This window comes from Podarcis gaigeae, assembly GCF_964106915.1.
Source record: "Podarcis gaigeae genome assembly, chromosome: 2".
NCBI lineage: Eukaryota > Metazoa > Chordata > Lepidosauria > Squamata > Lacertidae > Podarcis > Podarcis gaigeae.
This window is the reverse complement of record NC_139679.1, coordinates 29,523,135-29,550,156: the sequence shown is the minus strand read 5'-3', so window position 1 is coordinate 29,550,156 and position 27,022 is coordinate 29,523,135. Positions and strand designations below refer to the sequence as shown.

Sequence of the window (27,022 nt, the reverse complement as noted above, 5' to 3'; positions counted from 1 at the left end):
CTCTCCAACGTCATCCTCTTGATAGAGCAAAATATAAATAAAAATGGGGCACTTGCAAGTATATTTGTGGGTCCTTGCCTACTGGAAGATCTTCCCTGAATTTTGACGTATGCCACTGTACAGGTTCTATAGGTGAAAACCTGAATTACAGTACTTATGGTTTTGGTTTCAGTTGCATTGCAATTTTAGGCCGTTTTCATGAAGCTTATATTGAGCATAAATTTTATTGCTGAGTAGTGTTTGGAAATGAAATATTGTTTGTGTTGCATACCACTTTGGTTATATTTCAGTTAAAAAGGCAGCCATACAATAAGTTATAACAACACAGTCCAATCTGAAACCATTTTTGCTCAAGTTCCACTGGATTCAATATAACTCAATTCCTGCCATAGATGCTTTGGACTACAGACTCAGGCTGCATCAAGACATCTGATTTGTTTTGCTTGGCAACTAAATTATGGAAGAGGTTCCCAACTAACAGATGAACTACAGTCACTGTTTTGGCTTATGAGCATACAAATCAATCCCACTAGTCCCCAAAGAAGCAAGCATAAACACAGAGGCCACCACACTACTTGTAAAGCTTGTAAGTGCCTGGTGTATTGAACCACTACATCTGATCCTCTGCCATCAAAAGGTTTTTTAAAAAATAAAAATACACCTCTGATTGAAACAGCACTGGTGACATTTTACGATGCACTGAGGTTAGGCTTTGATAAAAGTTTCAAATGTGGGTTTCCAACCAAAGGGTGTTGGAGTTTAATTTTGGAAAGATTAGCTTCTTCTGTGATTGTGTGTTGAACCACAAAGCCATCACTACTCTCTTCTAATTATGTTAAATCATCATCAAAGAAAGCTTCTGGGTAAATCCAACCAAAGCCTAAAGAGCAGGTGCACAAACTGGCTGTGATGCAAAAACAGAGGTTCCCTATTGTTGCTTCCTTAGAAGAACAGCAAAGAATATGCCATGATATAATACCTTTTTCAGAAACGTTGCAGCAGTTTCCCGCTTTGTTGCTGTGATGCGTTTCACTCCATCGGGTGACTGGACACGAATTATCTATTAAGAATGGCAAAGGTTTTGAAGAAAATTAGAAATAAAATAAAACTGTAAGGTTCTGAGTTTTGGGGCAAAAGAGGCTGAACATAGAGAACTGGCTTTTAAATGTAGGAAATAAACCAGCACAAATGCAGCCTGAAAGTCCTTAAGAGGACAGTAATACAAAATTTAATGCAGGAACATATAACTGGCAGGAAGAGGAATAAGTGAAAGAGTAAAAGCTAAAGCATTTTCATATTATCTTTTTTAAAGACACACAATAATAGGTTTCTAAGTTATTTTCCTGACAGAGACTGAGTTTACAAATCAAAAACAGCAGGAATTATATACAAGCTCAGCAATAAACATTCATGAGTTTTCAGGCTGTTCTCTTAGCAGAAAAAAAAATTACATCAAGTAGCATCATTAACTGCCAGTGGCTCTCATTTTAGCACAGGGGTGGGGAAACTGGCCTTCCAGATGCTGATGAACTACAGCTTCCATCATTTCTGACCACTGCACATGGTGGCAGGGTCAACTGCAGCTAGAGTTCAAACACCACAGCAGTACAGTGCATTAAATCATGCAAGTCCTACGGGACATGCAACAATGGAGCAATCTCTTGAGATGGAAAAAGAAAGGCAGCTATCTACTCTGGGAAAACAACAGCTCAAGGTAATTGTCCCTAGGAAAGTAATCTTGGGCCTGAAGCACTGCTGCCTTGTTTTACACTTCTGAAGTTTTCATACATAAAAGGTAAAGGTAAAGGTACCCCTGCCCGTACGGGCCAGTCTTGCCAGACTCTGGGGTTGTGCGCCCATCTCACTCAAGAGGCCAGGGGCCAGCGCTGTCCGAAGACACTTCCGGGTCACGTGGCCAGCGTGACATTGCTGCTCTGGCGAGCCAGAGCTGCACACGGAAACGCCGTTTACCTTCCCGCTGGTAAGCGGTCCCTATTTATCTACTTGCACCCGGAGGTGCTTTCGAACTGCTAGGTTGGCAGGTGCTGGGACCGAGCAACGGGAGCGCACCCTGCCGCGGGGATTCGAACCGCCGACCTTTCGATGCCCTGTGAAAAAATGAAGGGCAACCTCAGCTGGAGAGCTATCCTTAAGTCCCTAGAAGGTAACCTAGGGGTCACAGGATTTTGTGGATCTACCTCTCCATGGGTGGAGCAAGAGGTCTGCCTCTTGGTGGGTGGAGCATGGATGTCTCCATGCTGCAGTCATGGAAATTTTTGCAGCTGTCTGCCCCATCATGTAGGAGGTGAGCATGTTGAGGGAGGCGCTGGATCCAAATTCCTCCTGTTCCCAACACACACACAACAGGGACAGGGTGAGTACATTGGCTCTGGTTCCAACATACCGTATTGGCCTGAATATAAGCCCCACTTTCCCCCCAAATTTCAACCATGACTAGTTAAAGTGCGGCTGCTATTCGCGACCTTACAGTATGTAGCCAGGAGCGCGGGGCAAACGGCTCCAGGAACATGGCAAAGTCTCCCCCTTCCCCCAAGGCCAGGAAGGGAGAAAGCGAGGAAGGATGGATGGGGAAAGGTTGCCGCAACACAGCACGGCTCCCCCACCCTACCCAGTATGCAGCCAGTGAAGAAGGGAGCAGCTTATATTTGGGTGTTTCTTCTTTTTTCACCTCCAATTTTAAAGGTGTGGCTTATACAGTGGTACCTCTACTTACGAACGTGATCCGTTCCGGGGTGCCGCCCGCACCCCAGAAAGTCCATAAGTAGAGGGCCGCTACTGCGCGTACGTGCAGATCGCTTCTGTGCATGCATGAAGCATGCAGAACACTTCTGCGCGTGCAGCGAACCTGGAAGTAAACACTGCCAGGTTTGTTGCGTTCGTAACCTGAAAGTTACGTAACCAGAGCGGTACGTAACTAAAGGTATGACTATATTTCGGTGCAGCTTATATTCGGGCCAATACGGTACTTATTTTCCCATCTACTGGGAACAATGGAAGGGATTTGTCTTTTAAAAGACTGCAGAAAGGGAAAGAGGAAAGGAAACAAACACTGCTTTTATTCTGTTGACATAAACCTGACAGGGCTTTGGATTTGGTGGTTCCTCTGTCTTGGGTTCTTCCTCATTCACCCTCTTTAGATTGTTCTGCCCATGTTTTAAATGTACACATTTAGGGCATATATCTTGCATTGTTTGAATAGTGTTTTATTTTTTATTGTATTGGCACGTACTGCTTTGCACCACCTTGATACTTTCTGAGTTTTAAGTATATAAACATAATGTGGTTTTGTAACACTGTTTTAACATTCAATTTTTCTGATGTTTGCTTTTATTACGTAACAAAATCCAACATGACAAAGCAGCATGTTGCCTGGGAGCAAGTCCCACTGAATTCAACAGAACTGACTTGTCAGTAAACATGCAGTGACTCTCTGTAGTATTCCACTCTGGAGTGAAAGCAGAATGACTAATACTAAGACCAAGTCACGCTATTAATTCCAGGCCCAACCCTGAATTTCAACATCATGCAATAGGTCTTTTCTTTTCCGTTTGAAAAATCACCTTCAAACTTGTGGGCGTTTCCAGATGGGAATTTACTGGGGGAATTGGTGCTCATACACACATCTTTTCACAGCATCCACATGTCACTGCTGCCATCAACATGCCAGCCTATACTTTTTCTTTGTTGAATCCAGATTTTCCCTTACCATGGAAAATTCAGTAAGTAAAAATAGCCAGTTATAAAAACTGCAGTCATTGCTGGTGTGGAAGCTCACTGGTGCATTTTTGGATAGGTGGTTTGTCATGTGTCTAGCAGTCCATGGTGACCAAACCCATATTTTCCATTTGCTCATTGGAACACAACTTAACTGTTATGCTTCCACCAGCCTAAATGAAAGACCTCTCTTCCCTCAGACTGCCACATGCTGAAGACACACACAGTTCGCAGGATCAATTCGCTCACTATTTTCACACAGTAAATGTAGGAATTACTTCTGAGATCATGGTAAATACACTGGGATCTTTTTTTTTTTTTTAAGTAACTATTGAGTCAGCCTGCTCCTTCCCACTGATGCACCTACCATATGTAAACATCGTTAATGGATGTTAGCTTGTATTGTCTTATTTATACATCTAAAATCAATAACTTATTTATTTTTTTAAAAAATACACTACCCTGTTTCCTAGACAGGCATGGCAAGATAATTTTGAGAGAAGCCCCAAGAAGAGCACTTTCCTAAAACTATAGTCTGTCAAGTCTTTCATGTGATTTCCACTTCCTACTGAAAACTATGCTGACTCAGTTCTACTGCTAAATTTTGGTTTACACTGAAAACCAGGTGTCAGCAACCAAGTGGAGCATTTAATTGCCACAAAGAATACTACATAAACAACCTACCTCTTAAGCAGGTTAAACAGTGGCACTTACATTCCGTTTAGCTACAATCAAAGTGGATGATCTAACCCTACCAAAAACAGGTTTAACTAGAATGCCATTAAAACCACACCAGTCTCGCTCTAGAGACTGAAGGCTCTGACTGCATGCCAAAAATGCTCAAATAAGAAGGCCCTGCCTTGTTTACTTGTATGGACAACTAGTGAATATTGATACATATGGTCAAGACTATCATAGATACTGGCAACAATTTGTTAACAATGGCATAAGCTACGTCTAGCTAGCACACACACATTACTATAACTTGTGCTGTCCGATCCTATGCAGTTACATACACCTGAATCTTCACAGGACCAGGCTGTTGAGAAAACGGAGTACTAGTGACCTAATAATTCAAAAGACAGCATTTCAAGCTGCCCATGTTTTCTCATGATTATGCGTTCATGCCTATGTGATATTAATCTGTATGAACTATAGGGAGGGATACACCCACACTATACGTACTGTAATTCAACCTTCAGACGTGTGTACTCTTATGGAACATTCAGAGAGTCTTCAAACATCTATAGGAAGGGGATGGAGCACACAAGTAGAGCACACGCTTTGCACACAGAATGTGTGCATTTCGTCTGTAGTATCTCCAATTAAAAAAGGGTCACGCAGCAAGTAACATGAGAGGTTTTTGTCTAAGATGCTGCAAAGCTGCTGCCAATTAAGAGTAGATTATACTTGGCTAGTATAGACTGTCCTGGTGCAGGGGAGCTTCCTATGTTGCATATGGCATTAAGATAAATCTGTTCTTTCCCAAATGCCTCAAATAATTCCCTAAATTTTCTTCCTTCGTTCCATTAAAAAGTGCCTTAACTCAACTTATATTTGAAGGGATTAATTTCTCACCTTGTCCACATGGAGATAGGAAAACAATGTGAAGGCTTCTTCACAAGAACAACTTAATGTAAGGCAACCGCTGGAGTATTCCCACATTCTAGCATGAACTAAGTTTCCCTTATTCAGTAAGGAACATAATCCTCTGACATTCTACAACTGGAGCTTATGAATTTTCTAGAAGTTAAATCCAGGGGTGGTTGTTTTTTGTTGTTGTTTTTTTGCCTTGTGCCCAACTTAACTGGGTATTGTCAGATGGATATAAATGCATCTAAAGCTTCAAGTGGAAAATAACTCAGCTATTTATGACCATACATTAAGAGTTACTGATCTCACAAGACCCAGAATTACAATTACAGCCTGTGTGCTACCCTCCTACTTAATTCTGAAAAATATTAAGGATCCAACGCCACTTGCCCCACTCACCCCTATGCCCACACTTGCACGCATGCACACACACAAGACATAATGCATTTTGGGCAGGCCGCCAAATAGCCCAACAGCACATTGATCTTGAAAAAATAGCAACTGAACCTGGACTCTGAGAAATAAAATGATCACTAAACCGAAGGCAAAACAAAAAAGACAGTTGCTGTCGCAGAAACTATGTTCCCGTGGGTTGCACACTGGCCACACATGCTCCCCGCTTCCATGGGTTTTTGACAGAAGTTAAGGGAGACTAACTAGGCATATGCACACTGTTTTTTTAGTTTTATGCTAGCTGAAGTGTCATGGTTTCACCTAGAGGATTCTGGGAATTGTAGTTTGGTGCTCTGCTGGGAATTCTTAGTTCGCAGCCCCTCCCCTCCCCCAACGTCGGGAACTGCAGCTCCCACTGTTCTCCCTTTGGGGGGGGGGAGAGAAGAAATTGTGATTAAAGCGGCTTAGCCCTGCGGTGCCCCGTCTTTTCCGCACTCCTCCGCCCTTTGGTGAAAGCAGAAGAGGGATCGCTTGATACTTCCAAGTTGTTGCGGTTTTTTGGGGGGAGTGGGGGACGTCGGACGCAAGCGACCGCCAGTGCCAGTATCTCCAGGCCGGACCGCCGCCCCCCCCCCGCTCTCAGAAACAAGGGCCGAGGAATCCCCCACGGAGAAATCATTCTTCCGCCTCCTTCACAGAACCTGCATGGAGAGGCTGGAGGGGAATCAGACCCAGTTGGCCAATGCCACCCCCCCCCCACTGGGGTGGGGATCCAGAGGCAGGGCGAGGCAGTCGGGGCAGGGGGGGGGGCGCTCCCAAGACTCGCCGCCTCCCTCACCATGACAAAGAGGGAGGGAGGGAGCGGCGGCGCCTCCTGTTCCCTCACAGGCCTCACGTCGGGGGAACCCGGGGCAACCCAGGGCTGGCTGGCTGGGGGGCGGGAATAGGACGACGACAGATGACCCCAGGTGCCCCCTTCTTTTCTGTCCCCCCCCCCTCAAGCCCAACTTACAATAGTCTCCGCCATGTCCTCGCCACCGCTCCCGACCCCGCGTCCTGCCCCGGCACCGGTAGCGCCGCCTCCTGTCTGCCAGCCAGCTTGTGCACCGCCAATAGTGCCGCGTCACCGTTCCCGCCCGGTAACGCAAGCGGAGGCAACAAGGTTCCGGGGGAGAAACGGTCCGGCGTCGAATGCGGGCGCTGCTCTCCCCCCGCCCTTTCTTCTTCTTCTTTTGCGCTTAGGCTCCGCCCACTCAGGACTCCGTCCCTGGTCTCTCTCTCACGAGAGAGATCATAGGTTCCACGCGGATTCTACGCCGCGCACGTGACACGCCCCGCCAGAAGGTGTTTTTATTTATTTATTTATGAAGAGAAGTTGCTTAGAAAGGTAGCAAGACGTCTGCCAACTTTTGTTTCGTCGTTAAGTTTCAATGCAGTTGTGCTTCCCATGTCTTGTAATGCGCGGAGTTGCTCCAAAATGTCCTCTGGAGGCTGTTCTCTCCAGTCGCAATTCATTCATGCTTTCCCTTCTCCTGCCTGAGAATGGCTTATGGCAGACGGGGAAACGGTTTTAACTAGCGATGGCAATCCCAGTGCTTGTTCTAGGATTTTTGTTACACACACACACATATATAACACATGTGTGTGTGTGTGTGTGTGTGTGTCTATACATATAATCATATATAACATATACCGTATATAACATTGGTTCTACTGACAGAGCGGCATTGCACGAACCAAAGCGATATATATATACACACACACACACACACACACACATATATACATACAGTGGTACCTCGGGTTACATACGCTTCAGTTTACAGACTCCGCCAACCCAGAAATATTACCTCAGGTTAAGAACTTTGCTTCAGGATGAGAACAGAAATCGTGCAGCAGTGGCGCAGCGGCAGCAGGAGGCCCCATTAGCTAAAGGAATTCCTGCAGCAGGGCACTTTCCCTCCCCTCCCCTTCTTGAATGTACACTCTAAAATGGAAGACCCTGCAGTATGAGGAGACCGGTCTTAAAGCACACAGTCAACCCAAGTGGAGGTGACAATCTTCTTGTCATTGCCCCAGTCCCATCCTTGAAACTACAGTCTGTAAAGAGGAAAGGAGGAGACACTCTAAGCAGAACAGGAGGAGAGAACTGCCTTCTACTGAGCTCATTCACAGGGCCGTCTTCAGCATATGTGGCACCGGGGTACAAAGATCCACCCGGCGCCCCTAGGTTGCCCAGAGTTGTCGACCTTTTTTTAGGGGGGGACCCCAAAGTTGTTGGCTTCTTTTAGGGAAATAGTTGTTTACCTTTAGAACGGTTGTAGAACACAGGGACTCACAGCGCACCCCACGCACAGGGGCGTATGAAGGGAGGTTAACACCCCCCCAAACAAGTTCATGGTATTCAAATGGTGAGTGTGCACCGTGTCATGTGATGAATTATGTAGGGTGGGGCTTATCAGCTTGCACCGCCGCCCCAATATTTTATTCAAGTTGGCACCCCTGATCTGTCACATTTCTATTTTACAGATGGGAAGCCAGAGCTTGGAATTTCTTTATGGCCACTTATGACTGAATTGGAACTTGAATCTATATGTTACAGATCAGAAGTTCTGCAGAATGTAAAATTGTGATGCTTTTATGCTCTTTTTGATGTTCAGTGTGTCTCCTGTTTGGCGGTACAGTTATATGGGCCAAATAAGGACATAGCTAATTTTCAGGGTAAGATGAATCTCATCTTGATCTTGCAATTTTATCTGTCGTAAAAGGCTAAAGTGCAGCAGCAACCCTTATCTTTGTAAGTCTGAATATTATATATGTGTGTGTGTGTGTATGAAATGCATTCAGTTGTGTGGTATTAATCATAGCATGGAACATATAACTACTTAGTGGATAATTCATAAGCAACACAAAGGTGGCCTCTTTGAGCCAGGAAATGTGATTTCTCACATGATACAAGTATGACTGTAGCGGGGTCTGCCCTGAAACTCCCTCCCCCTATGCAGTGCATAACATTTGCAGCTTTCTCACTTGATTAGCCAGGAGAAGGGCAAAATGATATCCAATTAATTGCTTTTACAGCCTTAGAAATATGAAAGAGAAACTTCTTGTATTTTTAAATCCTTTTTTGCTAGGACTATCTTTGCAGGACAACAAGATGGAAGTTGATGAAACCAGTGCATTGCTACCAAAGGTAATTATTTTGATTTGCATATTGTTTCTGAGTTTACCCTTGTCTTTGGAGATATTTAGTTCTATATATATGGCATCGTGTGTGGAGGGGAAAACAAATGAGATTTTCTAATAGCACATGGGGAGAGACAGAGAGAGAGAGAGCGAAAGAAAGAAAGAAAGAAAGAGTGTTGACCTAATTCTGCAGAGACTGAATTTTTCCCTAGTCCATCATGCTGCATGGTCATCAATATGAAAATATTAAGAATAATCCTAAATAAGTTTACATTGAAGTAAGTCCCCTGAGTTCTGTCAGACTTTCTTCCAATGAAATATATTTAAGACTGTGTTTTAGCCTGTCTACTAAGAAGAATGCCTTAAAATGACAATTTGACGTTCCTTGGTCTTACATACGTACCTTTTATTCTATTCCAAGTTCAATCACACCATCAATCACTTTGCCTGCCGCTTCCCTCTGTCATTTTAAATGGCCTCTTCTCTCTCTTGAATGGATCACATATGCTTTGTCCTTCCCATCAGATTTCCCCATAATGTTGCCCTCTGCCCACTATAGCTCAGCAGTGATACCTCAGAAACCTCTGTCATCACTACGCATAGGGCAGATCCCTGTCATAATTTAAAACAAATGGCTTCCCCCCCGCCAGGAATCTTGGGGACTGTAGATTATTACATTGCAGCTCTGTGAGGGGTAAACTACAGTTCCCAGGATTCTCTGAGGGGAGTCGTGTATATTAAATGTTCATTGAATGTACAGTGGTACCTCGGGTTAAGTACTTAATTCTTTCCGGAGGTCCGTTCTTAACCTGAAGCACCACTTTAGCTAATGGGGCCTCCCGCTGCCGCCACACAATTTCTGTTCTCAGCCTGAAGCTTAACCCGAGGTACTATTTCTGGGTTAGCGGAGTCTGTAACCTGAAGCGTCTGTAACCTGAGGTACCACTGTACTTTAAATGTATGGTGTGGATCTTCCCTTAATCTATGCTTCTGCATCCAGCTGTCTTATAAAGTAGAGCCACAGGGGATCAAGTCTTTGCTGACTAGATGATAACCCAGCCATAATATATTATTCCCCCCTGCCATATAAGTCGATCAAAAATCTCTTTTCTGCCCTGTCCTCTGCTCTAAACCCTATTGTTATGCCAAAGGCCTCCAGTTATACAACAGGATATTCTGGGAGGGGAAATGCTTCCTGTACCTCCCTTTTTGGTTTTGTTCCTCATCTCTGACACTTGGTCTGCATTTTCTTCCGTTCTCTTCTTTGTTTAGGCGGACAAAGTGGACATCTTTTGCCCCTCTAATGCACAGGGCTCCCTGCTGAATCCCAGCAGAGGAAGAGAAGCATGGCATCTTTGGAAACGGACAAGAAAATGGCGCCTCTGCCCATCTTCCCATCACCCTCTGGATTCACTTAGCCACTGTGTGAAATACTTGACCTTTGTTTGGAATCTGGCCTTCTCCATTACAGGATTGCTCATTTTGGCCATAGGGATCTGGGGTCTCTCCGACAAAGAGTCACTGGCAAGTGAGCGGATAACTTATTTGGGCAGCGACCCCATGCTCTTTTTTGTGTTAGCGGGTCTTGTAGCCAGCACGATCTCTCTCTTGGGCTGCCTAGGAGCCCTCTTTGAAAACACCTGCCTCTTGAAGCTTTTCACGGGAGGAATCATGATGTTTGTGATCCTGGAAACTCTGGGTGGAATCGTTTTCTTTTCTCTGAGACGCCAAATCAAGACCTCCTTGCAAGAGTCCCTTACGGTGGCCGTGTTACGATACCAGGATGACCCAGATCTCAAATTCATCATGGATGAAATTCAGATGGGCCTGCAGTGCTGTGGGGTGGAATCCTACCTAGACTGGAAAACAAATTTGTGAGTATGAGCCTACTTGGAGAATTCCCCTTGCCCTGTTCTGTTAACACCTAGGAAAGGTGGGAGAACAGCAGCACATCACAGCACAATGTAGCCCAATCATCATCACCCATCAATCAAAATTGCTAATAATGCCATCTGTTTTCAACAATTCAAAGTGTTGGTGTTGACCTTTAAAGCCTTGGCCCAGTATACCTGAAGGAGCGTCTCCACCCCCATCGTTCTGCCCGGACGCTGAGGTCCAGTGCTGAGGGCCTTTTGGCGGTTCCCTCATTGTGAGAAGCAAAGCTACAGGGAACCAGACAGAGGGCCTTCTTGGTAGTGGCGTCCGCCCTCTGGAACGCCCTTCCATCAGATGTCAAAGAGATAAACAACTACCTGAAATTTAGAAGACATCTGAAGGCAGCCCTGCTCAGAGAAGTTTTTAATGTGTGACATTTTAATGTATTTTTAATCTTTGTTGGAAGCCGCCCAGAGTGGCTGGGGAAAACCCAGCCAGATGGGCGGGGTACAAATAATAAATTATTATTATATTATTATCATCTAGACTTTATGTGATTGAAACAAAACTATATTGTGTTCTCCTCACATAATGCTTGCAAGAAGCCTAGGAAGACAGTGTGTGATTGATCAATGCTCATCTTGTTTCACCAGCATGGTATTCACATTTTACTTGGGTTTCACCTGGGCTACTAATCTGGGTTGATCCTCCTGCTTGCTTTCGTTTTAAGAGACCTAATTGAGTTCATTTCTAACCAGAATCATGCTGAGAGAAAGGCCCAGTCAATAAGCAGTTTAGCCACACTAAAATCAGTGGGACATGTTGCTTGTGAATAACTTAAGCATGACTAATTTTCTCTGGATCGGCTCCAGAATATGCAAGGAAACCTCATAGCCGCAGAAAATCTTGTCTATGGTTTCTGTGCTGCTAATATTCATCTCCTTCATGTTTCCACACACACATTCTTCATTGAAAAAGGAATTGTACCTAGTATAAAATTATAAGTGCACAAGGTAAAATAAGATGTGGGAGGAAATAACAGTTGTTAAGATACAGCCATGTAAAAAGACAACAGAAAAAACCTTACAAACATTGAGGTATTAGGTTAAGTTTAGGATAAGTACAATAACAAACTTGTAATTTTTGTGGGTTTTTGGTGGGGTTTTTTCCCCTTTATAAAAGCATATTGTGCCATGTTATTGTCTGTAAATGCAAGAAGTGCTGGAGAGTTTCTAAGGCTGTGTCAGTTTAGTCTCATCTTTTGTTCCAAGGCAACGTTCACGTACAGATTTAACGTATTTACTCAGGACCTGCATGTGCAGACCCACTGATAATTGGCACAATTGGCTTTAACACAGGCAGGAAGTACTGTATGAGCTGCTCTGGCTCGTTCTTGTTAAGAGGCTTCCTTAGCTGCTGCATCTGGTCTCTCTCTGTGCTCCCCTCCTTTGGTGTCAGCTGGTAAGTGGTGCACAGCTTGAATCCACACCTGCCACCTCTCCGGTCCTCCGTTCAAGAATTGCTGTGAGCTCAAACCCTAACAGGCAGTGTCAAACCTCCTGCTGCCGTCCATCCATTCAACAACGCATGCCTAAAGTCAATTATGCATGGATCACACTGTGCACACAGTGCTGGGTGTGCAGTTTCCCTTTGCAAAGTATGCCTCTGCATGTATTGGTCCTGGTCAAGTTAGCGAATCCATGTGCAGACCATCCTTACCAGCAGGAATGCCATCCTTTGCCTGGATATCTTCTGCATTCACATGCAGAAAACAGAGTGGGTGTGCTGGAAGAGGCAGAGAACCTCTGTGCCTTAGCAGCAGGTGAAATGATTCTTCCTGTTATTACATTCCAGATATTTTAACTGCAGTTCTCCAGGCGTGCAAGCCTGTGGCGTCCCAGCTTCCTGCTGCCTGGATCCACTGGAAAACGGCACCATCCCGAATTCCCAGTGTGGCTTTGGCACCCTGGCCCTGGAGGAGTTTGTGGCTCAAAGCACCGTCTATCTCGGAGGCTGCGTTCCCCAGCTGAGCAGATGGCTTAATAATCATGCAGGAGTGATTGGCTTGTATTGTGTGCTTCTGATTGTGATTGAAGTAGGAAGCTTATTACTGACCGCTAAGCTCCTGGCAGGCATTGCCCTTGCTAGGACTCGGGATTCCAGTGACAGGGAGGAAACATATTTGCTCTCCTATCATCAGAGACAAAAGGGATTTTGCTCATGATCTGCTGCAAACTATGAATCCAGAATAACCTTCTGAGCGCAACAGGAACTTAGAGAGGAGGGGTGTTATGTACTAAGCTTGGATCCTAGAACAATAGGCAAGTAGGATCCTAGAATGCAACAACTGATTGGCCTGCAGGAAAAGACCTATCAGGCTCCAGGAGGGAAGCAGAATCAGCCAATCAGATGGGACTCATTGTGCAAATAATGTATATAAAAGCCTGAGGTTTGGGGGGCAATTCAGTCACTGTTTTACAAGCTGCAATAAAGAGCATGAAATCACTAAAGGACTCAGAGTCTATTTCACCCTGTTATGATATACTGTTTAATTCCTCAGAGCAGGGTTTGCACCTGGTATGAAGGACAGGGAGACCCTTTGTGCTTGGATTTCTCTTGCTTACGTCATACCCTTCCTCCTTATTCTCTGTCCCTGATTCTCCTCCGGCTGCATTCTGTTCCATCAGTACTGTCTTTCTTCCTCCGACACACCCTCCAAATATTCATAGAGAAAGAAGAAGAGTGTAAGAGTGTTGCAGCGGAACAGCTCCCTTTCAGGATCTGGCCTCCATGTGTTGTGGAAAGTTCTTGTGGAAATCCATCCATTAGTTTCCTGTAGCCCTTTCTCAAAGCCAGTTTCTAAAATGTGCCTGGAAAGCATTTTCGGCCCAACCACCGGCTTCCCCCACTCTTCCCCAAACCAACATTCCTAAGGTGTGTTCCTCTGCAGTGGTAAGATTTAGGGAACATACTCCGGTAGGAATCTTACCTATCCCCTCTCTGTATGCCTTTCAGCAGGCAGTGAAAACAGAGATTACAAGCCAGCAAACCTTTTATGGCTACCCTACAACCTCTCTGGAGAAACTACTGTATTTTTCGCTCTATAAGACGCACCAGAACATAAGACACACCTAGTTTTTGGAAGAGGAAAACAAGAAAAAAAATATTCTGAATCCCAGAAGCCAGGACTGCAAGCGGGATCGCTGCGCAGCGATCCTGCTTGCTGTCCTGGCTTATGGGATAGCTGTGCACAGCCTCTCCCGAGCAGGGAGAGCCTTCATCCCGCTGCCCGGGAGAGGCTGCGTGTGGCTAAGGCTCCCCCAAGAGCCACACTCCCTTTAAAGAGCGCGCAGAGTGTGTGTGCGGCTCTTCGGGGCTGCCCTTCTCCCTCCTCGGGGAAAAGCCCCAAAAAGCCATACGCACGCCCCACACAGTTCTTTAAAGGGAGTGCTGAGCAGAGCCTCCCGCCTGCATTCACTCCATAAGACGCACATACATTTCCCCTTTTTAGGAGGGGGAAAGTGCGTCTTATAGAGCGAAAAATACGGTATATCCTATTCTATATGTGCAGAATCCATATTTTCAACCTTACTCCTTTCCACTGCAGTATTCCACTCACGTCACACTGCATCTTAAAGGTTCCCTGTTGCAAATAAAGTCTCTCTCCCTGCCCTCGTGCTTCCTTGTTTGAGCCCAACAAGTAGTGCTGCAATAGCTTTCATTGCATGAGTTCATCTGCTCACAGGAGGCTGATCACTCAGGCAAGGCCCACCAATATTTTTTACTCGGTCTTTGATTAAGTGTCCACAGCATCTTCACAGGGGAGGAGGGAGAGAAAACTGGAACAAATTCGCCCTCCATCCGTTGAACTCCTTGACTGCCCCACCAACTCCAGTGGTTGCTAGCCGCATTGCACCCACTGCTTTAAACCTCCCCACTTCCAGGGAATAGATAAGAAGGAAGAGAATGTCACAGACCCTCCAGGTGTCCCTATTTTCCAGGGACAGTCCCTGATTTACAGAAGCCCATCCCAGTTTCTGATTTGATCCCGGAATGTCCTGCTTTTCCTTAGGACATTCCTATTTTCATTGGAGAAACATTGGAGGGTATGGAGTTATCTAACCCCCAGGCCACCTGAAGGCAATCCTGTATAGGGATTTTAAAAAAAGTTTAATGTTTTATTATGTTTTTATATATGTTGGAAGCTGCCCAGAGTGGCTGGGGCAACCCAGTAAGATGTGTGGAGTAGTAAAATTATCATAATGGAATGGGAAATCCCTATTTTCATTGGATAAATGTTGGGAGGGTATGATGTCATAGTAAAATGGAGAAACTACTATACATGTAAGGATGTCTATTTTTGCAAACTATAGCTGCAATGGGGGGAGGTTCATCGCAGATAGACCTCAAGTCAAGCGTAATACTTGCTCACTTGGGTTTTATTTTGGTTTTATCAATTGCTTGAGGCCAAGAGCTGATTTCTGCAAAGTTGGTTGATTTGAAGAGGCTAGGAGCACAGATAAAAGGAAGGTCACAGAAGCTGCCTCCTCAACTGGAGGGAAGGCAAATATCCATGCAGCCCCACTTCTGGCCTCTGTGTGTTTATATGATGCCATATTGGGCCAGCTCGTGTAGCTCCAAGTGGCTGAAGGCTTCCCAGGGGCAGATCACAGTAATATCTGAAAGAAAGAGAGAAGCATCAGGGCAACCTATGTATATGCTTATTGCCAAAGGTCATTGTGCTTCTGTGCTGAAATCTGCCCCCCAAAGGCCTATGGTGACAACTGAAGAAGAAGAGTTTGGATTTGATATCCTGCTTTATCACTACCCTAAGGAGTCTCAAAGTGGCTCACAATCTCCTTTTCCTTCCTCCCCCACAACAAACACTCTGTGAGGTGAGTGAGGCTGAGAGACTTCAGAGAAGTGTGACTGGCCCAAGGTCACCCAGCAGCTGCATGTGGAGGACTGGGACACGAACCCGGTCCCCCAGATTACGAGTCTACCGCTTTTAACCACTACACCACACTGGCTCTCACACTGGTCGAGGAAGCAATTGTGGGGGTTCATAATCATAAATGTAGCTCATGTGAAGTAAGGACTTCAGTTTCTGTGCAGTGGTGCTTTAGAGAGAAGGGACTCTATCAAAACACTGCATGGTATGTTGGCATGGCCTTACCCAAAAGTGGGGATGCCAAGACAAGCGATTAAAAACAGTCCTCAACCAATGAATGGCAGGAGGTAGCACTAGCAGACACGCAAAGAAAGTGCTGCAAGTGCTATGGAGGTAGTGGGTTGCACTAAGGCCATATGGGAAGGAGAAACAATCTCAGGACAAACAAACACAAGCTGGTTCCCAGGCCTGCCTCCATCCTTAGGCAAAACACATAGATTCCTTGGTAGGCGGAAAATGTCAATAAAGAGAAACCAGGCAGTTTTTGTACTAACAAAGGTGCAGATTAATGTTGTGTGGTGTGCTAAAAATAGGAATCTTTGGTACCTGTCCCCAGGCCCTCCATACCAGGGATGTCATCGCCAAATCTGCAAAGGAAAAGAGAAAGAGCAGTCTACGATGCATTTGGCTTTTTCACCCAACCCGGATCATTCCTCCACATTATATAATCCATGGATGGCCAATGTGATGCCCTCCAGATGTTGGACTACAACTCCCATCAGCCCCAGCTAACCTGACCAACAACCAGGGATAATGAGAGTTGTGGTCCAATAAAATCTGGAGGGCAACATGTTGTCTATCCCTGATATCATTTCTTTATAGGGCTCCACGTGGAGCGGTTTAAGGCAGAATGGTGATTTTTCCATGCAAGAGCTTAAGTCTCAGGACAGCCACTGATTCAATAATTCCATACATGGCAGAACCCTCACCAGCTTTGGGCAAAGTTGCTGCAGATTACTTGCAGGACACAACCAAAACACAGTCTAAAAGGCCATGGTGCCTGACATATTACTATTGCCATGGTGCCTGACATATTAAAGGTAAAGGTAAAGGGACTCCTGACCATTAGGTCCAGTCATGACCAACTCTGGGGTTGCGGCGCTCATCTTGCTTTATTGGCTGAGGGAGCTGGCATACAGCTTCCAGGTCATGTGGCCAGCATGACTAAGCCACTTCTGGCGAACCAGAGCAGCGCACGGAAATGCTGTTTACCTTCCCGCCGCAGTGGTACCTAATTATCTATTTGCACTTTGACAAGCTTTCAAACTGCTAGGTTGGTAGTGAGAAAGTGAGTTCCTTAATTGAGAAAGATGATAGTGGAAGAGGCATTGTAAAGGAGATTTGTTCCTGAATAGGCAAATGACTAGATTCACTGATGGGAAAGGTTCCAACCTGCTGCTTGTAAAGGAATTGTTCCCAGCCACAAAAATCTGCTGGCAGAGAGAAGAATGTTACAAGCAGCAGGATTGGACCTGTCCCCTCAGTTACCAACAGATTGATTAATGAGTCAGCATTCTGGCTTGCTGTTCCACATAGCAGGCTGCCATGCTGACTCATAAGAAACCATTCTGTTCCTTGTGAGTGCAAACTGGATAGCTTCACTAGTTTAAATCCCAATACCGTCAGATAAAAAATGTGTATGGATGGCAATTGTTATCCCAGGGCAGGATTCAAGGTGTTGCATGTGCAGAGCAGGGTCCAATCACACAACAGAACTTCACCTCCCTTGCCCATGTGTACCCCATAAATCTGCACTGGAAGGTTGAGGGAACGCCCTAGAGCCTAGACAGATATGGGGGTACATGAAGGAAAGGAGGGAAGTAAGGAGAAGGAAGGTACCGTATATTTCCGTGTATAAGACGCCCCCATGTATAAGACGCCCCCTATTTTTTGAACCCCAAATTAAGAATATTTAATTGCAACGTTCCATGTATAAGACAACCCCCAATTTCAAACTTTAAAAATTTAGGGGGAAATACAGTATTATACATGGAAAAATACAGTTATTTATGTGTGAGCAGACCTTGTTCCCTATTTGCATATCCCACTTAGCATCGCATTGAATTCCACTCATAGAAAGTTTCTCCTTTATTTTGGGGGACCCTAAACCACGGTTTGTCCGAATCCCCCAAAATTGTTAGCATTGTGGCAAACACAGAAATTCCCATTTTGAGTCATCTGGGAGCAGGAGAGGAGAAACAGGAATGTTATTGAAACCTGCTGTGAAGACTGGAACTAAATGTGTGACCTATAGACTGAATGTGTTCTCTAAAGCTGGCCCACCCATGAAGCAGGGTGAGGCGGTTACCTCAGACGGCACCTACCTAAGGGGTGGCAGCCTTGTTCTGCCACCCAGCTTTGCTGCTGGTCTCCCCAGCCTCTAGGGGACTTGATTGGAAGCCGCCCAGAGTGGCTGGGGAAACTCAGCCTGATGGGCGGGGTATAAATAATAAATTATTATTATTATTATTATTATTATTATTATTATTATTATTATTATTAGGACCAGTGTCAAACTCTGCAGAATACCTCCCCTCCTGTCAGCAGCAGACCCTCCAAGTGTCCCTATTTTCCAGGGACATCCCTGATTTAGAGAAGCCATCCCAGAAGCTGCCCAGAGTGGCTGAGGCAACCCAGTAAGATGTGTGGGATGTAAATAGTAAAATTATCATTATAGAATGGGACGTCTCTATTTTCACTGGAGGAATGTTGGAGGGTACGCAGCAGGGCATTTCACCTCAGGTGACAAAACACCCCAGGCAGCCCCTGCTTCCTATACACAAAACAATGGTTTTAAAACTGCTCCTGGACTGGTAGGGATGCTAGCTGTTGATAGTGGTGGGGAAGAAGAAGAAGAGGAGGAGGAGTTTGGATTTGATATCCCACTTTATCACTACCCGAAGGAGTCTCCAAGCGGCTAACATTCCTTCCCCACAACAAACACTCTGTGAGGTGAGTGAGGCTGAGAGACTTCAGAGAAGTGTGACTAGCCCAAGGTCACCCAGCAGCTGTATGTGGAGGAGCAGGGAAGCGAACCCGGTTCACCAGATTACCAGACTACTGCTCTTAACCACTACACCACACTGGCTGTTTTTGGAGGAAAGTGAAATCAGTCCTCTTCACCCAAGCAACGTCTCCATCTCTCACCCTTGGACACCCTTCTTTGGTGGCTTGCTTTTAAACTGCCTGGTTTGCCTCTGCTTGAATTTTGGGGGTCCTTTTCTTGGGGTGGCAGGACCTCCAGTCACTCTGGTGGCCGATTTGATTTCCGGCTTGGGAGGTTCGAGGCTCATTGCTGCCGTGAAGAGAAAATGCCGTGGCACCAAAAATGGCTTCCGATTCCTGTGGTTTAATCTGTTGTGAAGAAAGGAAGGAAGGAAAAGAATTATACTCCCAGGTCTAGTGTTTCTGCGGACAGCTAATTACGTCTGCAGTTGAACTTCCATCACATCTTGAGTTTGTGTTCCAAAGAAGAGAAACAAATGAGATGCAACATCTTTAACTCCAGAATATATATACTGAGTCAGACCATAAACTCATCTAATCAAGTGAAGTTAATACTAACTGGTAGTGGCTCTGCAGGGTTTCAGGCAGGGGGCATTCCCAAACCCACCTGAAGATGCCAGGGTAAAGCCTTCTAAGACACAACTCCTCACAGATATTTCCATACATAACAGTTCCAGGACCTGTTGATGGCATTTTACCATTGTACTGTTGAGAGTGTATTAACTTATGGTCTGTGTGTGTGGTTTGGGAGCTGCATGGTCAGGGAAAAACAATGCTGTCCAGGGTTGTAAAGACTGCGGAGAGAATAACTGGGTGTACTCTTCCCACTTTGGATCAAATCTATGCTTCCAGGTGCCATAAGAAAGCTGCAGAGATAGCGTAGGATAGTACGCACCCCGGAAATGATCTCTTTCAGCTTCTGCCTTCTGGAAGAAGGTACAGGGTTATAAAGACTAAGACTAGCCGCCTGAGAAACAGTTTCTATCCAAATGCGATGTTGGTTTTAAATGCAGTGTAAGGTAGTCTCTGTGGGAGTATATTTTATTTAATTATGGGGTATCAGAGTTTTTAGGGAGTTAACCGGGCTGGGATAGCTGGGATAGCAGGCTTGTTGGTTTTTGAATGTCTGATGTAGACTTTTTCAATTTCATTGTTCTGTATGGGACAATGACAATAAAGATTATCATATTGTATCATATTGTATCGTTCCAGGTTCATCACCATTCACTCTTTTAAGTAGCACAGAGCAAAATATTTAGTTTGTAGTTCATGCGACTTGACTATCTCTACACTTGGACTGGAACCCACATGTGGACCAAGCATTGATGTTGAAACACTAATTATTCCATCTGAAACTTCGGATTACAGTGGTACCTCGGGTTACATACGCTTCAGGTTACAGAAATAGTACCGCAGGTTAAGAACTTTGATTCAGGATGAGAACAGAAATCGTGGTTCGGCGGTGCGGCAGCAGCAGGAGGCCCCATTAGCTAAAGTGGTGCTTCAGGTTAAGAACGGATGTCCGGAAGGAATTAAGCACTTAACCCAAGGTACCACTGTATAATGTTCAGAGCCACTCAAAAAGTAGCTTGCTAGGATTCAGAAAATACCTGATTACCGGTATCTTGGCCTTGTAGAAGCCGCTCCCTGTTCAACTCACCTGATGTTTTCTGTTTCACTTTCATCCCTAGGAATGAGGGCAAGAAGACACTGGAATGGGGTTGCAGAGGAGGAGAGTGCCATGTGAAATTTATTCTCGGCGAATGATGCGTGCCAAATGCACCTGGCATGGCAATGCACTTGACACACAGCAGTGCAGATAGAATGTGCCCAGTGCGCACCCAATGGACAGCTAAATTTGGTTTGTTGCTTTATGTGCCCTCAGCAGATCTCACAGCCTAGCCAAAGAAAAGCTGCCGGCTGTTGTTGTTAGGACACTAGGATAAATGGGCCATTGGTCTGGTGCACTGTTGCGTTTATTTTGTTCATAGATAAATCCCTAAACAAATGCTAATCTGATTAAACCTTTTCCCCCCTCTCCAGTAAACAAGCTTGCTAATATTTGCACTTGTTTACAGGATTATTATTTCAGGGGGAGAGGATTTTATTTTTGTTCATTAGTTATTACCATCCCTCTCTGAAAACTGATGCATATCCTGCATAGCCCTGCTACTCCCAGTCTCAGTAATGTTAATTTATCCAGATCACACAGATCATGATATTTATTCCACAGATATTCTAGCAAATGAGGGAAGACTTAGCAGCTTAATTGCTGTTCTGAGGATTCCCACACCTTGTATCTAAAAAGCCAAACCATTAAAAAAGTTATGATTCAGATATGCAGCCAGTCAAATAAATGCGCACATTCACCCCATTGTTTAATTATACAAAATTAGCCACTACTCTCACATCTACTTTTATGCTTCTGTATCCATTAACTTCATTGTTATTTGTCAACGCCAAGCTGTCTCGTCAAGCTACAAAAAGCTGTTCATTTTTAAAATATTTTTGCTGCTATTCCTTGGAAGTCTCACTTCCTCCCATGTCAGTATGCATAGCATGGCAGGATCAGTCAGTTTTATGATGCTTTTATATTTGTTGGAAGCTGCCCAGAGTGGCTGGGCAACCCAGTTAGATAGGCAGGGTACAAAGAATAAAAGTATTAATATTATGCATGCTAATAGCCACCCTATGGCAGAAAAGCAGTATTTGCCCATAGCTACCCAGTGACACCCCATGGCTGAAGAAGCATTAGAATGAAATTCAACACAGAGTCTGTTGCACCCGTGGGCCTCCTCTCCTATAGCAGGGTCTGTCCTCCCAGGAATACAACCACAACGGGACCCACATTAAAGCAGAAGCTGCAAGTTGGGTGGGCTAAACAGGTCAGTAACTAGGAGCCAAAGAAAAACATAAGGGGGCTGCTACTCACCAGACGCCAGTGTCAACCTTTGCCTGAACCACTGCAGCAAGAATTAAGAGTTGCCAGTGAGTGTATCTCTAGCTTGCAAACATTCTGGAGAGGTTTCAAAGGGGTTTGCTAGATTTATTCTGCTCCTCCTAATAGGATTATATCTCTTGTTTCTAATCCGGTATCAACCTCAATGACAGGTACATTGTGGGCTGGATGTTCAGAACAGGGGGAGTGGGGGAAATGTATGGAAAATTTTCCAGATCAATTGTGATAGACTCAGCATCTGCCCGTTGCCTCTAGAACCAGTAGACAAATGTGCTTCCATGACACTACATGCCCAATGATGTTCTGTGCAGTTTGAAGAAGAAGAAGAGGAGGAGGTGGAGGAGGAGTTTGGATTTGAAATCCCGCTTTATCACTACCCAAAGGAGTCTCAAAGCGGCTAACAATCTCCTTTTCTCTTTCTCCCCCACAACAAACACTCTGTGAGGTGAGTGAGGCTGAGAGACTTCAGAGAAGTGTGACTGGCCCAAGGTCACCCAGCAGCTGCATGTGGAGGACTGGGACACGAACCCGGTCCCCCAGATTACGAGTCTACCGCTTTTAACCACTACACCACACTGGCTCATATACTCCTGTGCCAGCAGACATTGTCGCCATATGAAATCAAAATAATTGGGCCTGCAGGGGCCGCACACCCACTTCTGTTTTACATGGTTTGGGCAGGAATGGCAAGGCTTAGTGAGAGGAGGTTGGAGGCATCCAGCAGAACAACCCAAATTACCAGTAGTCTAATACAAGTGTTATCTATGTTTAGACAGCAGTTGTGGAATACTTGTACAAACAAGATCTTCAACAACCAAGTGCTGAGTGATTGTGGGAGATGATGGCTGCAGGCAAGACTTCTCAATGCATTGCACTCAGGGGCAGAGAAGGGTGCAAGAAGATGCAGAGAGGTTCCCTTTAATGATCAGCTGTTCAGCAGAGCAATAGGAAACTGTAGGTTACAGGGAGCTAAGGCCATTTCCACCTAATGGTCTATATTGCTTGCAAAATGTTCCTCCACACCACTCCCCCAATAGGAAAGAAGAGATCATTACAAAGCGAAATGTCCTGAAAGTAAGCTTGCCATCTGGCTAGAAAACAAAACAAAACCTGTCCTGACCTGCTTTTGCACCTTAAAATATATGCCCATCAAGTTGCTTTGGGAGGCACTGCCACGGGAACTGGTTAAAAAAAAAGAGCTGGTGATCTTAAAGTAAGAAGATAGCTGCAGCTATACTCTGTGCAAGAATCACAAACAAAGGGCTGTCTGTGTAAACATAAGGTGGGGTGGTGAATTCAAGGCTTCTGGTGTCCTTCTTTCTCACAGGCAAGAATTCCTACCAATGCATTTCAGTACAATGAGTTTCACGCCACTTGCACCAAATTAAGCATTTTTTTAAAAAAAGTTGGTACATCAAGTGATCCAGCTGTGTTCACTTAACAGAATGTAGCTTAATCCTATTTACTAAAGTCTAGCTAGCTGTAATTCGTGGAACGTTCAGCAGTTCCATTAAAGTGACCTGCGATTAGGCTGTCTGAGAAATCCTTTAGAGCAAGGGGGTTAGGAAAGGATCGTAAGTGATATTATCCTGGTAGGCAAACCAAGGACAAGGGTGGTGGTTTGCTTTTCTAGAAGGGGCCAGAGGAAATGCAAAGCTTTGCACAAGATCCTTCGCTGGGATTTTGAAATGTGGTTTGTGGCTTTTTACCGATGAAGCAAGGCTATTGTTGGCTGGTCTGAATTAAGTGGAATTAACACAACCAAATGGAAATTTCTCTTTTTTAGGAATGCCATCTTTTTAATTGGCTCCTTTAGCAACCAGCACAATGTTCATCCATTCTGCAAAAAAGGTTCACTGGCAGATTTGTGCCAGTCAACAGTGATCTTAAAGGTACAAAGCCAGTTTTGCCAGTTTTTTGTGGTCAGTTGGCAATCATAGGCAGTGCTCTATATGCAGGTATCACATGGCTAGGCAGCTCCCCAATAATAATATTACGTAGAAATATATGCCTCTGATACACTGGGTTTCCTGTCGGTTGCGCCTTCTGGCCTAGAAGGGGCATGCACTTTTGTGGGTGCTAGTTCTCTTCCACAAAAGCCTAGAAAAACTCTTCCTATCATTGAGGGGGGGAAAGTAAGAGCTACAATTGGCAGCACTGCTGGAAATGGAGACAAAATCTGCCAAGCCCTCTGCCCTGCTCAATATTGTTTTGCTGAATCCTTAGCAGCACTGCTGATTGTAGGCCTTTTATGGGGGAAAGTAGAGGACAATGGAAGCCATTCACTTTTATGGCTCATCCTCAATCTATGTAACAGGACAGCTATAAGGATTACTGAAATAATGCATGCTAAGCACTTTGAACAGTCATAGTAAATAACATTATCATCCTACTGAATGGCACTCTTGTTATATCGTCAGCCAACCTGAAATAGCCTTAACTCCGATCTTAAACCAGCATTTCCCCCCCCCATTATTAAATAATAAATGCAGTTAAACATAATAGTCATCATAGGATACAGGATAAGGACATATTTTTAAGAACAGGTAGTTTAAATTTAACTGAATATTAGGACTGCATATCATCCAGATAGGCTTAATAATACTGGGACTCCTGTATAAAATTAGAATTGCCCCTTCTACTTCAGAAAAGGGAGAATAAACAACCAGGATAGATTTTTCCTTCAGAATCTGTTATGGCCCAAGACCAGGCATGAGGTATGTAGCTGTGACAGTGTTGTTGTTTTTCTTCTGAAAAGGTTTCAGTCTTTCTTCATTCGGAATCTGATCTCCATCTTTAAGATCGTTTTTATATTCTCATCCTGTATGTGTTTGTCCACAGCTGCTAATGCCTGTTCTCCACCGTCCTGGTAATACTTCAGAAGCTCGTCAGTGTATGCAATCCACACACAGTTGTGGCATCCACTCATACAACAGTTTGTGGGGGGGAGAAGTGTTGGAGGGATGGCAAAAGCAGAATCTTTGTCCTCTGAAGAAGCAGCCTCTTCCTTGGAGCCAGGCTCCTTGTCCATCAGGGAAGTAGCATTTTGGGAACCATTGCCCTGTGCATCTACGTGCATGTACTGCCGTCCATCGACCATCAGCATTGCAGGAAACCTCCACATGTTAACTAAGTACTTGTGGTGGGATCTGTGCAAAAGCACTGCAGTCCCACTATTGTGTGAGTGCCCGAATAGATAGATGCATTCCTAGCAAGAACAAAAACAGAAACAAATGGATTAAACCCTTTCTATATCCCCACCGCTTATTTCCAGTACTTCCCATCCATCCCAGGATGTGACCTGCCAGATTTCATGTATTTTATTCATAGAATTTGTAACACGTGCTATACCAGGGGTCAGCAAACTTTTTCAGCAGAGGGCCGGTCCACTGTCCCTCAGACTTTGTGGGGGGCCGGACTATATTTTTGGGGAAAAGGAAAAACAAATTCCTATGCCCCACAAATAACCCAGAGATGCATTTTAAACAAAAGCACACATTCTACTTATGTAAAAACACCAGGCTGGCGTAACAAATAACCCAGAGATGCATTTTAAATAAAAGGACACAGTCTACACAAGTAAAAACATGCTGATTCCCGGACCATCCGCGGGTCGGATTTAGAAGGCAATTGGGCTGGATCTGGCCCCTGGGCCTTAGTTTGCCTACCCATGTGCTATACCGTATATCCCAAGTGCAGTATCAGTAATGACAAATTCAAACTCCGAACGGTTTAAAAATCTGTGACATATTAAACTTGTACGTCTTGCCTCTGGGGCAAGCAGCCATCCTCCTTGAATCTGCCCAACCTCCTGTTAAAACCATCTCAGTCAGCTATCACATTTTGAGGCAACAAGTCCTGTAAATAAAGTGTGTGTTGGGGGAAGTCTGAACAGAAATGGAGCATCATCAGATGCATGTATACTAAATGCCACACAGGGAGATGCAAACCTATGGTCCTCCAGGTGCTGTTACTGGACTTCCAACTCCCACCACCCCTGATCCATGGTTCCTGTGGGTTGGGGGATGCTGAGGACTTGGGAAAAACATCTAGGGCTATTATAGCTGAGTGGCACGCTCTCCCATCAAGTGACAAGGAGATGAAGAACTACGCAACCTTCAGAAGACATCTGAAGGCAGCCCTGTATTGGGAAGTTTTTAATGTTTACTGTTTCAATATGTTTTTGTATATGTTGGAAGCTGCCCAGAGTGGCTGGGGCAACCCAGTCAGGTGGGCAGGGTGAGTACTTTTTTATGAAGGTATGCAGTACCGGCACTTTTTTCTTCTAGAAGAACATCACTGGTTAAAAATATGGTGCTTACTGTAACAACTTCATGGCGAGTACTTCCCCTCCCCTTTTTTAGAAGAAAAACACTGGGCAGGGTACAAATAAAATACAGTCAAACCTTGGTTGTCGAATGTAATCCATTCTGGAATACCGTTCAGCTTCCGAAACGTTTGACAACTGAGGCGTGGCTTCCAATTGGTTGCGAGAGCTTCTTGCACTCAAGTGGAAGCCATGCTGGACGTTTGGGTTCCAAAAAATGTTCAAAAACCGGAACATTTACTTCCGGGTTTTCGGCCTCTGGGAATCAAAACATACAATAACAGAGTTGTTTAGGAACCAAGGTTTGACTGAAATGATAATGATGATGATAATAATGGAAGCTGCCTGGAGCCATTGGCAACCCAGTCAGATAGGCAGGATCAGTGATAAATAATGATAATGATGACGATTATGATGATGATAATAATAATAATAATAATAATAATAATAATAATAATAATAATGGGGGTAATAATAATTGTGATCAGAGTCTTTCATGGTGGAGCAGAACAAATCCCCTTCTAGAAACAGTCGCCACAACATTATTGCTATTTGCTGTGGCGCCCTATAAACAAACCACAAGCCATCTCCTGAGGCCTGTAACTCTAACAAGCGAAAGGGAAAAGCCTCTTCAAGAGGGCATTTTAGGCACAGCCGACTCCAGGCTGCTCTCTCCCTTTGCCTCCTCCCAGCAGCTTCTCCGTCCGCGGGCAAGAGCGACCCGCTGCCCAGGAAACGCGCTCAGGACCAGGCATGCAATTGTGCCCTTCAGCAGCTTCGCCCCGCCGCCGGACCCCCTCACCTTCCCGGGCGAGCGCCCGGCCGCGGCTGCTGCTGCTGCAGCCTGAGCCCCGGCCAGCCGCCGGCTGCAGCGGAGGGCGCCCACTAACAGCAGCATCAACATCAGCTCCGGATTGCCTGGGAAGAAGCCACGCCCCGTCCCTGCGCCGGGCGCCGAGACTGACATCTCTCTCGGCCCAATGGCCTCAGCGGCCTC

General features: G+C 45.1%; 4 protein-coding genes and 1 long non-coding RNA gene across 6 annotated transcripts in view; 1 reads left to right on the top strand and 4 right to left on the bottom strand.

Moving 5' to 3' along the window:
• Positions 1–6,967, bottom strand: part of NPLOC4 (NPL4 homolog, ubiquitin recognition factor) — a 50,662-nt gene extending 43,695 nt beyond the window's left edge. Inside the window, exons 1-2 of the mRNA XM_083727567.1 lie at positions 6,734–6,967; positions 980–1,060 (exon numbers count right to left, since the gene is read on the bottom strand). Coding sequence (XP_083583693.1) covers positions 980–1,060; positions 6,734–6,748 — 96 coding nt within the window. The 5' untranslated portion in view covers positions 6,749–6,967. The remainder of the gene's footprint in view (positions 1–979; positions 1,061–6,733) is intronic.
• LOC310839358 overlaps positions 1–27,022 on the bottom strand; it is a 97,171-nt gene that overhangs the window by 56,613 nt on the left and 13,536 nt on the right. The window lies entirely within an intron of this gene.
• Positions 8,424–13,292, top strand: TSPAN10 (tetraspanin 10). Its single transcript, XM_083727721.1, has 3 exons — positions 8,424–8,914; positions 10,180–10,781; positions 12,637–13,292. Exons 1-3 carry the CDS (start codon positions 8,813–8,815, stop codon positions 13,004–13,006), a joined length of 1,074 nt encoding a protein of 357 aa, XP_083583847.1. The 5' UTR covers positions 8,424–8,812; the 3' UTR covers positions 13,007–13,292.
• PDE6G (phosphodiesterase 6G) lies at positions 15,204–22,083 on the bottom strand. 2 transcript variants are annotated; one of them, XM_083727879.1, is made up of 4 exons: positions 21,672–22,083; positions 18,881–19,087; positions 16,280–16,320; positions 15,204–15,461 (listed from the first exon to the last, which is right to left on the bottom strand). In XM_083727879.1, exons 2-4 carry the CDS (start codon positions 19,024–19,026, stop codon positions 15,385–15,387), a joined length of 264 nt encoding a protein of 87 aa, XP_083584005.1. In that variant the 5' UTR covers positions 19,027–19,087; positions 21,672–22,083; the 3' UTR covers positions 15,204–15,384. The 2 variants fall into 2 exon arrangements, with proteins under 2 accessions (XP_083584005.1, XP_083584004.1); XM_083727878.1 differs by lacking the exon at positions 21,672–22,083 and adding an exon at positions 19,183–19,409.
• Positions 22,586–26,974, bottom strand: OXLD1 (oxidoreductase like domain containing 1). Its single transcript, XM_083720570.1, has 2 exons — positions 26,828–26,974; positions 22,586–24,906 (listed from the first exon to the last, which is right to left on the bottom strand). The coding sequence occupies exons 1-2, from the start codon at positions 26,927–26,929 to the stop codon at positions 24,460–24,462; spliced, it is 549 nt and encodes a 182-aa protein (XP_083576696.1). The 5' UTR covers positions 26,930–26,974; the 3' UTR covers positions 22,586–24,459.

Coding starts and splice junctions, on each gene's coding strand:
- OXLD1 (XM_083720570.1), bottom strand. CDS start 26,929: ATGTTGATGCTGCTGTTAGTGGGCGCCCTCCGCTGCAGCCGGCGGCTG. Junction 24,907..26,827: donor CCGGGCGCTCGCCCGGGAAG/GTGAGGGGGTCC, acceptor TGTTCTTGCTAG/GAATGCATCTATCTATTCGG.
- TSPAN10 (XM_083727721.1), top strand. CDS start 8,813: ATGAAAGAGAAACTTCTTGTATTTTTAAATCCTTTTTTGCTAGGACTA. Junction 8,915..10,179: donor CCAGTGCATTGCTACCAAAG/GTAATTATTTTG, acceptor TTCTTTGTTTAG/GCGGACAAAGTGGACATCTT. Junction 10,782..12,636: donor CTAGACTGGAAAACAAATTT/GTGAGTATGAGC, acceptor ATTACATTCCAG/ATATTTTAACTGCAGTTCTC.
- PDE6G (XM_083727878.1), bottom strand. CDS start 19,229: ATGTTGCATCTCATTTGTTTCTCTTCTTTGGAACACAAACTCAAGAT. Junction 16,321..18,880: donor CCAAAGAAGGGTGTCCAAGG/GTGAGAGATGGA, acceptor TTTCCTTTGCAG/ATTTGGCGATGACATCCCTG. Junction 15,462..16,279: donor TATGGAGGGCCTGGGGACAG/GTACCAAAGATT, acceptor TCTTTCTTTCAG/ATATTACTGTGATCTGCCCC.